This window comes from Drosophila willistoni, chromosome 3R, assembly GCF_018902025.1.
Source record: "Drosophila willistoni isolate 14030-0811.24 chromosome 3R, UCI_dwil_1.1, whole genome shotgun sequence".
Taxonomy (NCBI): Eukaryota; Metazoa; Arthropoda; class Insecta; order Diptera; family Drosophilidae; genus Drosophila; species Drosophila willistoni.
Window position 1 is genome coordinate 4,773,678 of NC_061086.1, and position 12,592 is coordinate 4,786,269.

Sequence of the window (12,592 nt, forward strand, 5' to 3'; positions counted from 1 at the left end):
TGTCGCGCCGTAGGTGGTCAGCATTATTGTTTTATTCGTGGTTAAACATGGGACTCCATATTCTGGTGCTCGGTGTATTTCTGCAACTGTTCAGCTATGTGGTTTCAGAGCAAAGTGCATTACTATCCAGCTGCCCATATGGTCACGGAAATGAAGGCTTCAATTTGGATACAGATCACTCGGACAGAGAAAGAAGGAATGCTCAACCCTTTCAGCTGGAAGTGCGACCAAGTGTAAATGAGCCAAATTTGGATGTGTTTCTAAAGGACTTCCTGCCAAAATATAATGTAAATCCCAGCTCTGTGACCAGCGGCTGGCTGGATCTTCCAAGCATTGAGAAGCAGCCATCGGAGCCTATTAAATGTGGCTTACCGCCACAAAATTGTCTTAATGATTCCCTGAATTTACATTATCGCAGCATAGATGGTTCCTGCAACAATTTACTCTATCCGGAATTTGGCATCGCAATAAACAGATATAGACGACTGCTTCCACCCAGATACGTTGACCAGCACGTTCAGGCAGTGCCCAATGCCCGTCTAATCTCATTATCGTTGTACGGAGAGACAACAAAGACGGATAGTTATCGCACTATGGCGGCTATGCAATGGGGTCAATTCGTTGCCCACGACATCAGCCAGCTGACAACCAAGGGAGCTCCCAAAGATTGTTGTGCCGAGCCCCAGCATCCACAGTGTAAGCCCATTGCCCTGCCTCGTGGAGGTCCGATTGCGTACAACACGGGCAAATCATGCCTAAGTTTCGCCCGTGCCATATCAGACGCTGATGCCATTTGTCCCAAGAGCGACTTGCCATATTCCGAAAAACTTTCAGTGGTGACCTCGTATTTGGATCTCTCTTCTTTGTACGGTAATTCTCCGGCCCAGAATCGACGTGTGCGCCTATTCAAGGGCGGACTGCTTCGCACAAGTTATGTTAATGGCCAACACTGGGTACCAGTGAGTCACAATGAGAATGGCGAATGCGGCAGCAAGAGTGAATGTTATAGTATGCCAGACAGGCGCAATCGCTTCACCCCAACAATTGCATTGCTGCATACGATTCTGTTGCGCGAACACAATCGATTGGCCGAGCAGTTGGCACTTCTCAATCCGGCCTACAATGACGAGAGATTGTATCAAGAGGCACGGAAAATTAATATTGCACAGTTTCAAAAGATTACCTACTACGATTGGGTCCCACTGTTCCTAGGACGCGACTACGCGCAATTAAATGGACTCATCTATCCGGAGGAATCGAATGAGTTCGTAAATGATTATGATGAGAGTGTTAATCCCAGTGCGTATGCTGAGTTTTCGGCTGCAGCTTTTCGTTACTCCCACACACAGATTCCAGGATGGTTCTCGTACGTTCAAACACACGTATATCACTAATCACTTGAGATCCAATCATTACATTATGCTTATTTGCAGACTTGTTGCCCCCAATCGTAGCTCGAATCAAACCCTGCGCCTTAGTGACTATTTTGAACGTCCAGAGACCATCCAATTATTGTCTTCCAGCGATAACTTTGATGCTCTAATACGCGGTCTGGCTACTCAATTGCAAAAACGTTCCGATGCCAATGTCGATGTGGAGATTAAACACTATTTTAATCGTAAGGAGTTCCAAGAGTACGGTGCCGATCTGAAATCCTTTGATATCCAGCGTGGTCGTGATTTTGGTTTGGCTTCCTACAACGATGTCCGAGAATTCTGTGGTCTGCGTCGCGCCAACTATTGGGAGGATTTTGCTGCTGAGATTTCTGGCGAGGTAAAGTTTTTTACTCATATTTTTTGTGCCAACTTACAGTAAAAGTTTTCGGCCATACAGAAAATCTCATTGTTGCGTAAATTGTACGCCTCACCCGATGACGTCGAACTAACCGTGGGTGGTTCACTGGAATTCCATGCTCCGGAGGCTCTTTACGGTCCAACTATGTTGTGTATTGTGGGCAAACAATTGTTGAATTCACGTCGCAGCGATCGTTTCTTCTTTGAGCGTGACAATCATCTCAGTGGATTCTCGCGCAGTAAGTGTTTGATTTCTTAACCAACTTCTTAGTGCTAAGAAGTATTTTTATACGCAGCTCAATTGGCGGAAATTCGTAAGGCTAGTTTGGCTGGTCTATTCTGTAGCAATGCCCACTACTTACATTATATTCAGGCTAATGTATTTGTATTCCCGAATGGCCGGTAAGTGTAGATGTTTATAAAACTTAACTCTGCTTGATTTTTAAATTCCATCCATCTCTTCTTTTTTGTTTCAGCAACTCTTTGCTTAACTGCAATGATATACCCCAGGTAGATCTTAGCAAATGGCAAGATTTTAGGGCTCAAATTATGAACTAACAGATCTCTAAATAATTGCAAGTTATTTCAAGAGTATATAAAGTTCTTTTACTAAGTACTAAGTGAGGAAATATATCGTTTAAAAAAGAAATAAAATTAAACATTTTGTTATAAATTAAATAAATTATTATTACATTTTACTGAATTGCATTTAGGCCATTATAACATGGTGGTTCTTTGTAAAGGGAAATAAATATATAAAGACCATGAATATGAGACACACAAAGTAATGCTCCCTTTTTTGTATCGACAGAAACTAGGATATATGAGGATTGTTAAGTACGCGGTGAAGGAAAGTTAAGTGTTAAAAGCTTCTTACCTATTAAATTTTTATTTTAGATTTAATTACGGATGTAAATGAGCCAAAAGTTTTTACCTAAAAATTACTTTCAATTCAAATAGGGTCAAGACCTAAAGAAATTTAGGAAAAAACTGCCCTTCTAAATATCCATCGTATAATTCCTTCCAAAGGAAAACCCGTATTTTTTAAGACTTTAATGTTAAATATTATTCAAAATCTTAAGTCACTGATTTAATTTTTATATTAGTTTTCAAGATTTGAATACAATTCAACGACTTCTGGCGATAATGTATATCAAACATGTGTAGATGTACATATATCGAACTAATAAGTTTCTGATTTTATATGATAAATATTTGTTTATTGACCATTTAGGATAGATTGCAATAAAGAAAATCTTGACCTCGAGCCGGCATAGCAATTTGCAAACAAATATTTCGCAAAATCTCCCGATTTGTTAATTTTTGCAAAAACGTAGACACCAAATTTACTTGGGTAGATCACCTCGAAAACGGTTCCTCCTGCCTGGTATCTTAAATTCTATTTAGTCCTATGCGTGTTGAAATAAATTGGATGTGTAATAGGAAGAAAATGTATAAATTATAATTTGATGGTTTTCTTTTGATTAATTCGTTTGAAGCTATATCATTTAGTAAGGTAAAGGTGTATTACCATAATCAAACAAATTGGCTTGCGGTGGCTTACCTGACTCTTGGATATTTAATTAAGTATTATACCATCAATTGAACCTTATATTATAACCTAAAATTTAGCATCTACGCCAATAATTGAACACTCTCTAATTGATATGATAAACAAGAAAACATTCCAGATGGCGAATACGGAATTACATAAATGTAACTTTATTGATTTACAATGTCATAGAATAGTTGTAGTTGTTGTGGTTTCATTTGATTCCGACTCTGTCGTAGTGTTTGGAATGTAATCATTAAACTTGGTGGTTTCAGTCAAAATTTCTCGTTTGTTTTCAGTTGTCACATCAAAATCTTGAATGACAGTGGTATCATCTGGAATTGCTGGCGACAATGTCGTGGCATCATCATTGTCCGACAGCGTACTGATGTCATCTCTGGGCGAGTTTTCAGTCGTTACTACGATGCTACTCGTGGCTGAAACTTCGGTGCTTGTTGTGATTTCATTTTCCTTTTTGTCAACTTCAGAACTTTGCAGTCCGAGCTTATTATCTGGGACTTTTTGTTTATCCAATGATAACAATAGTTTTACTTGCTCCTGTAATTGTGAGATCTCAGCCACTGTTAGGTTAGTTTCGTGTTTTGATTCATTGGAATCAGCCTGTTGTTCAGATATTAAGGGTTGAATAATATCTTGGGCCTCTTTCTGCTTTAATGTTATTATCATCTCTTCTGATGGCGAATTTGTTAAGCGTGTGTGGGTATTATAAGTCGTATTACCTTTTCCATTTTGCTCATTTTGTTCAATAATTGGCTTTAAGTTAAACTTAGTTGCGTTCAAATCGACGGTCTTTGTATTCATATCTTCGTTTTTAATTTTCACTTTTTGATTCACTTTTACAGAAGGCCCACGTTTATCATTTGCCGCTGGTGCTTTGTTGAGTTTTGTCTTTGTTTTAGTCGCATTTTGCTGAATTATTCTTTTATTTAGTGGCCTTTTTTGTGATACTTTGCGGCGATTGTTGAGACCTTTGTTTCCATATTTCTGACTTCCAGATGATTCTTCTCTAGACTTCAAACTTGAACGAAGAATATGGGTCTGAGGTCTTCTCCGTTTGGGAGTATCTGGGTTTGAGTTTCCAGTGTCCGGTTTCGGGGTTTCCGGTTTTGGAGTTTCCGGTTTTGGGGTCTCCGGTTTTGGCGCAGCAGGATTTGCGTTTGAAGGTAAAATAATATACGTTGGAACCGGATATCTGTGATACGGATAAGGTTCTCCTCTCAAACCAGGCGGTCCAATCGGCCCAATTTGACCGGAATAGCCATTTCTTCCGCGTTCTCCTTTATCGCCCCTTTCTCCTTTCTCACCCTGCTTGCCATTTCTACCAGGTTCACCTGATAATATATTATATATCACATCATCTTTCAAATGACTGAGACTGTAAACTCTTACCAGGAGGCCCAGGAGGACCTGGCGGTCCAGGCAAACAATTGCATTTTGGCGTATAGTACAACGATGGCGGCGGCGGTGGCACTCGTAAATAACTATAGCCATAATAACCGCTATTTCCGGTCGAGAGTCCTTTTTGTTTAGGTTTCGGTTTTGGGGCCGGAGTTGTCTCCCTCTGCAGACCCACAAAGCGAGCATTCAAGAGCCACGAATCGCTACAATAAACAAGCGGCCACAGCACTAAAGTTAGAACAACGGATATCATTAATGGATAAAGAATAATTTTAAAAGCAGGTCGTTGACTTGCCTGCCAGCAGTAGAACAGAGAGCAGCTTCATGTTAATGTTAATGATCCCTGATGACGAGTGTAGGCCGGTGCCATCGAGAACAGCTCTTATATACCAGAAACTGTGTTAATCTTCAAACGGTACGAATAATAGGTTAATTCGAAACACTTAAAATTCAAATCGCTGATCTCAGTTAGCTTAAACTCCTCCCAGAAATTTCTCTAATCGCTCTGCTCGGATCTTAATCGATGTAGGCCAATATAAGTCTCGATGATGTAATTTTATGCCTGTTTAAATCAAAGCCGCATGTGTTTGACATTGGCTATCAATTTGACTAGGATTAAAGGGCGCAAGGTCATTGAATTGAATGTATTTACTTGTTTTGATTAACTTTCAAAGAGCTTTAACTCAAGACACTTTTGATTTCTGTTCACATTTTGGCCTCTTTTTGATTTCACTTTTTCGCTCATTTAGCATGCCATTGTTGGCATTCTTTTCTTCTAAATTAAACAATAGAACACAGCTTAAATGGCGAATAAGAAAGCGAACAGTTTCAACCAAAATCCCATTTACATAAATCCATATAAATGACTGTTAAACTGTTCAACTTACTATACAAGTAATTCTAACACAAGTAAAAAAAAACTTTTTACGAGACTTTTATAGCATTGATCTGATTCTTTGTATAATTAATTAGTTCTATTTTTGACGAATGCTGGCTACTTTACATTAAGATACATAAGAAACACAACCCATATAGTAAACTCTTACCTAAGTCATGAATAGAATTGAAAGAGAGAATAATGCATAAGTATTCGCATACGCCTATCTATTTTCATCAGAATCAGACTAATTTACAAGCCAAAAATATGTACAAAAGTTGCATTTTTTTGAATAGAATAGAATTTCAAATACAACAAATATATTTCTATAGTATCGACCATCAGCTCTTTCCTTATTTGCTAAGCCAATTGCAATGATACCCTGTAAACTTGTTGTAGCTCCATTGCAAATAGATATCTATTTATGGATTCTATCTACTCACTCGTGTTAGGTGAGTGAGTGAACAAAATTGATCTTCTCCCTTTAGTAAGTGAGTGAACAGGTTCACTAAACATGCTCCTTTTTGACTCACTTACTTGTTCATTCAGTAATTCACTGGCTTCGTAACTCACTGATTCAATGACTCAGTTATTCATTGATCTAGTAGTTTAGTTTATACCAATGATTTTTTCCTTGTTTTTTTTATGAAAATGATTTATCTAATTAAAATAAGCTAAAAGCCATATCTGATTAAATTAATTCTTAATTTTATGATAATTGAATTGACAATATGAACTGTTAAGCTTTATCTCTGATCAAAGATGCTTTGATCATTAAAAAGTGTCGACTACTTACATTCATCCCATTCAAAAGGAGTATAGAAACAGATCAGAGTCCCCAAAAATAAACAATAAAGTTAGTACAGAATAAACAAGTGAGTCAGTAAGCTGACTGAATAAGTGATTCAATAAGTAAGTAAAAACTGGCTCAGTATACTTGTTCATTCAAATTAGTCGTTAAGGCTAACACTACTAAATTTAACGGTTTCTGATCATAACGCTAATTATTCACTTAACAGTCTGAAATAAATTGATCTTAATCTTTGCGCTTACATCCAAAAATATATTACTGAACATCGAAAATTACCTAAAAACTTGTAAATAAATTATTTTGCATTATGATTGTGCCTGTGACAACTATATACATATGTATGTATGCATCATATATCTTTCGCTACTATTTTCTGGATTAAATAGCGACGATTTTCATTTATTTATTATTATTTGCTTATGTTAGAGCAACAGTAACAGTCAACTTGTTTTAATATTTTTAATTTAAACTATTTTTTTCTTGAGGGGTCAACCATTGGTTCAATATGCGAAAAACGATAAAAAGTATCAACAATATCTTCGCTTAGTCATAGCTTGGGAAAGTTCAATCGATAATAAAGGGGTCAATATGCATTTTGAACTAGACAAATTATAATATTTCTAAAAGCAAATGATTACATAATATGTCAGTGTAAAGACCCTTTACACTTTCGTTGACTTTGAGGTCTTTTGTATTCATTCTTGGCGCTTATTCGGGTTAATCAGATGTTTGGCGCGCGACTCAAAGTGTTAAAATGTTAATAGAAATAACCAATTAGAAAACAAAAAAGATGTTTTATTGATTCTTTGTGGACTTTCTTGGCTGTCGACTAACAATCATGTGGCATTGGCCAAAAAGAATACCCCCTTTACATGCCATTGCAAATACGTCAATGGACGGTCCAGTTTTTGAATTAGCATTGATTTCCATAAGTTATAATAATAATAACGAGAGATAACATCATTTTGACCAAGTTGAATTTTGGATTTTATTTGTATAAGATTTGCCAAGATTTCTCAATGGTCATGATATAACGGTTTTCCAGAATGTAGATTATTGAAAGTGATTTATTTAAAATATTCAAAAGCATATCGTTCTCCAGCAGTCTCGTCTTTTGGTATAAATGTCATTGAGTATCGAAAGAAAGGCATCAGATGCGTTTTCACCATGAAGCTGCCCATAGTGATTTTCTGTCTGAGTAAGCGATAAAGCAAATCCATTTATCTTTATCCTAAATAATGGCTAATTTTCGTCTATAAGGTCTGACAGTAGTCAGTCTCAGCGGCAGAGCACAGGGCAAAAAGGCTGAACAGGAAACGGGAAGATTTGTGGCAACGATTCAAACGCCAGCGCCAGCTCCGGCGCCCCCACAAAAGGTTATATATAAGATCCCAGCACCACCACCTCATCATTATTATCCACATCAACCACCCCCACCACCAATACAGCATTGCAACTGCCCTCCAGGGCCACCAGGATTGCCAGGGCTTCCAGGTAATCGAATATTTTCAGCAATTGTTGCAGGAACTAAGTGAAAATATATTTTTCAGGCGAACCGGGACGAAATGGTGAGAAGGGTGAGAAAGGTGAAAAGGGAGACAAAGGTGATAAGGGTTATCCAGGATTGCCTGGACCTCCTGGATTGCCAGGTCCACCCGGCATACCGGCTCCTGTTCCACCTCCACCACCACCTCACCATCATCATCACCACCCACACCCACACCCACCACCAAGTCCACCGCCTCCACCAAGTCCACCACCTCCCAAGGATCATCACCATCATCATCATCATCCTTCCCCTGGAGTACCCTTTCCTGCCCCAATTTTTCCCCCGTTTCCTCCTGTTATATATCCTGTTCCTATCCCGGGTCCTCCCTCGCACAAGGGACATCATCATCATGAATCTAAGGGTCAACCAGGGCCACCTGGACCTCCAGGTAAGAATTATTCAATCTCAATCATTATTCTGCTTGACAAGTTTAAACGGCAGAGGCAACATTTTTGTAGGTCTTTTATTTCTCCATCCTAACCTTTTGGAATACATCTTTTTTGACAATCAAAGAATTTAGAAATGGAAAATATACTAACTTCAAAGGGTTCGGCTGTTTTCCAAACTGAATGACATTGAGAATTGTACTCTTTCCCTTTCTTGGCTTGTAGAGTATTTCACAAATAGAAACCGATCCCATTCCCATCTACTCATTAAAGATCTTCCATCAGTGATCTTCCTTTTTCAAGCAAATTGAAAACTTGTTGTGCAATAATATCTGTAACATCTTTAGCTATGCCAAGTTTTGTCAAGATTGGACGACATTACCGTTATATTATTCGTCGAGCTTAAGATTGTGTACAGATTTCATCGTTCCCAGCGATGTTTATTAAGCCAAGAGAGATATAAAAATGTGCAAAAATGTACAAACTTCGGCTGAAGTTGGACGATTCCTGTGGTTTTAAAGATTAAATCAATAAATTTTACATTTTTTTAGGACCTCCTGGTCCTTCAGATCCACGGCCACCGTATCCGCCGCCACCGCCACCGCCTCCTCCGTATCCACCGCAAATTCCATGGATCCCCATACCCTTCCCTCTGCCATGGCCTTCAAAAGGGGATCATCATCATAACAAAGGAGGAAACCATAAAGGAGGACATCACAAGGGAGGAGATCACAAAGGCGGGCACGGCTATCCAGGCCACGGTTATCCTGGGCATGGGTATCCTGGCGGCGATCATCCAGGCCACGGATATCCAGGCGGCAATTATCCGGGTTATCCGGGCGGCGGTTATCCAGGCGGCGGTTATCCAGGCGGCGGTTATCCCGGCGGTGGCTATCCGGGAGGTTATCCGGGAGGAGGTTTTCCGGGAGGAGGTTTTCCGGGCGGCGGTTATCCGGGTGGCTATCCGGGTGGCCCTTTCCCCGGCGGCGGAGGATCCAACAATGGAGGACACAACAGCGGAGGAGGTCATCACAACCACGGCGAAAATCCTCACTGGAGTGGACACCATGGCGACGGACATCATGGTGAAAAACCGCACTGGAGTGGACACCATGGCGACGGACATCATGGTGAAAAGCCGCACTGGAGTGGACAACATGGCGAAGGACATCATGGTGAAAAACCGCACTGGAGTGGACAACATGGCGAAGGACATCATGGTGAAAAACCGCACTGGAGTGGACACCATGGCGACGGGCATCATGGTGAAAAACCGCACTGGAGTGGACAACATGGCGAAGGACATCATGGTGAAAAACCGCACTCGAGTGGGCACCATGGCGACGGACATCACGAAAAGCCTCACGATAAGCCTCACGCAAAACCTCACGATAAGCCTCACGCAAAACCTCACGATAAGCCTCACGAAAAGCCTCACGATAAGCCTCACGATAAGCCTCACGGTGAAGGCCATCATAATGAAAAAGGCACAAGTCCACGAGATGATCCAGATGTTGAGATAGATTTAGTTGATGACCTTTTTGACGAGAATTCCTTGGAACAAAACGAAAATGAAGAAAACTTCTTTCCCGAACCAGCTGAAGTGGAATCCGAGATAGAGAACATCGAAAATGCGCTTGATGAAATTGGCTTAGATCCCGTGGAAGGAGATTTGCCTGATGTCGAGAACGTAATCTCTGAGAATAATAATCTGGAGGTCGACGAATACGAAGAGGCAGAGTCGGAAAAGGAACCGGTAACAGACGACCAAAATGACACCGACAATGCTATTGAGGATATAGTTACACCAACTATGGAGAGCTATGGGGTTGAGGAGCGAAGCAACAATCGACCACTTATTTTGGCCATAGGCACGCCTCGGAATCCATTTCACATATATGCTATTGACACACAATTGAGACAATAAAAAGACACGAAATTTGCAAAGCTGTTTTTTATTAATATCGTTAAAAAGTTCCGTATTACGTTCAATTTCTTAGTGGAATGTCTCGTCCATACCACGAGTGCAAAAAGATAGCTCTGGCGGTAGATAATACCAATGTCTAATACAGTTCCTATTAATATTTTGGATTACAAAAATTGCATGATATACAACTTTTTGATTACGCAACTATGTATGTATACCGAAATTCTGGTTTAAGAAACTTGTTAAATCTTTCAGTAAATTTGTACTATTAGAAACTTTTTATATTTCTTTAGATGATTTTTAGATTTTTAGAATTTTTGATTGAAATATTAAGCAAAATCGTTGTAAATAAATGTGATCAATTAGTTGAGCCCACATAAATATTTTTAAATACGAATAACATTAATAACCTTTTAACCAAATCTAGGCAAACCTAGCCCAATAATTTTGTGTTAAATTAGTCAGATGACCCCATAAAGTATATGGGTAAGTTAAACTTTTGTTTAAGTGTTTTCGAAGCTAATGTAAGAGGTATTTTATCCCAAAATATCACTCGCCTACTAAAGTCAATGGCAAAAAAATTAATTTGAACATCCTGTGTCGTGTATATAAATACACTTAATACAAATAGTTCAACTTGTAACACTTTGTTGCAAATACAAACAATTATAAGTATGCACAATGATACAAGAGTATCAACTTATATACATACATATGTATATATATATTTATATACATACATACATATATAAATATACATATATAAATATATACATATGTACATACATATATAAATATATATACATATGTAATGGAATGTAATGGTTTTATTTGTATAAAAACAAATAGAGAGTTTTAATGCTATATCAGTTTACAAAAACATATTAGCTCAATAGGGTTCAGAAATTAGGCTTAATTAAATACAACGTTTTAAAGCGACTTGATTTTTCTACTTATTTTTACCGACGACTTTCGGCTTCACTCGCAGACAACTTTTCACCGACGATGCTACTTCTCGACTCTCGCCAACTTTCTGCCTCTTCTCTTATTCGCCAGGGCTACAAAAACGACCAGCAACCCAGCACACATCTTACATATATATATACATACATATATACATATGTACATATGTACAATGTACTTGTGCATACGCGTAGCACGAGCTAAGCCACCGTGAGAACGCTGAGCCATCACTTTGGCCATCAAGTGCCCAAATATACATACATATGTACATACGTATGTAAATATGTGTGTATTTACTATCAATTTTTCTTGTATCCATAGATTAAGAACGGTTCAAACTCTTTTAATAAAATCACTTTTCGAAACCTATTCAAACAGTACGGTCGTGCCAGTCTAAATAATCTTTTCTTGAATTTCAAACTAGGGACTATCTTCGGACTAGTAACAAAAAGATTTTTTTATGTTGTGCAAAACGAAAATAAAAAGCAAATTCAAAAAAAAAAAAAAAAAAAATAGACGTCTGTGGCCAATTAAGAAATACAAAGGAGATGACCAAATTGGATAATTATTTCTATTAAATTAACTCCAGAAAACCGACGATATTAAGTGAATTAATTGAGGTTTTTAGAAGTGAACAAAGTCACTAATCTCAACGAAACTAATGAACGAAGCACAACAATAAATGAACAAACGCACAACAAACCACAAGTCCCAAAAACAACCGCCTGTGGTAAATGACCTTGCCGGTTTGACTTCAATTGGGCCAAGAAGAGGATCTAGATGTGCTCTAATTGCTGCTCTACTAAAAAAAAGTATTTGAGGTGTGTCGAAACGAGGGACCACACAGAAAGAAATTCAAAAGGAAATCCAGGAGAGGAAAGTACGTCACAGGAAGCTTCTCCAGGAGCTTCTTCCCACATGATTAAACCTCAAGGACCTTCTTCACACGGGATTTAATGTTCCTAGTTGTTCAAAAGAAAAGAGGTCTAAACAATCACATTAAACATACCGTAGAGATCATTGAGGTCCTTGATAATGACATCATAGAAACAGACTAAAAACAATACATAAACAAAAATATGGTTACATGTGATGAAATTTTAGCCAAACTCTTGTAAATGCCATCCCAATAATCAGTAGCCAATCATTCCAAAGCAATAACAAACCATTTGCAGATCAATAGACACTGCTCTATTAGAACAAAGCGGGGCATAAAACAGGTATTAAACGCGTTCTATCAGGACTACAGAACAAGGGCAATAAGTGTACTCAAAAGCCATAACACTGCTTTCAAACAAATACCAAATTTGGAAGC

The 12,592-nt window shown here is 38.6% G+C and overlaps 3 protein-coding genes across 3 annotated transcripts; 2 read left to right on the forward strand and 1 right to left on the reverse strand.

Moving 5' to 3' along the window:
• Positions 1-15: 15 nt before the first annotated feature.
• LOC6651443 (peroxidase) lies at positions 16-2,581 on the forward strand. Its single transcript, XM_002072855.3, has 5 exons — positions 16-1,366; positions 1,434-1,773; positions 1,834-2,032; positions 2,090-2,195; positions 2,270-2,581. The coding sequence occupies exons 1-5, from the start codon at positions 48-50 to the stop codon at positions 2,349-2,351; spliced, it is 2,046 nt and encodes a 681-aa protein (XP_002072891.1). The 5' UTR covers positions 16-47; the 3' UTR covers positions 2,352-2,581.
• A 911-nt stretch (positions 2,582-3,492) lies between these two features.
• LOC124459954 (104 kDa microneme/rhoptry antigen) lies at positions 3,493-5,034 on the reverse strand. Its single transcript, XM_047009868.1, has 2 exons — positions 4,756-5,034; positions 3,493-4,697 (listed from the first exon to the last, which is right to left on the reverse strand). Exons 1-2 carry the CDS (start codon positions 5,015-5,017, stop codon positions 3,532-3,534), a joined length of 1,428 nt encoding a protein of 475 aa, XP_046865824.1. The 5' UTR covers positions 5,018-5,034; the 3' UTR covers positions 3,493-3,531.
• A 2,585-nt stretch (positions 5,035-7,619) lies between these two features.
• LOC6651444 (collagen alpha-5(IV) chain) lies at positions 7,620-10,334 on the forward strand. Its single transcript, XM_023180635.1, has 4 exons — positions 7,620-7,650; positions 7,713-7,946; positions 8,003-8,389; positions 8,939-10,334. The coding sequence occupies exons 1-4, from the start codon at positions 7,620-7,622 to the stop codon at positions 10,312-10,314; spliced, it is 2,028 nt and encodes a 675-aa protein (XP_023036403.1). The 3' UTR covers positions 10,315-10,334.
• Positions 10,335-12,592: the final 2,258 nt, after the last annotated feature.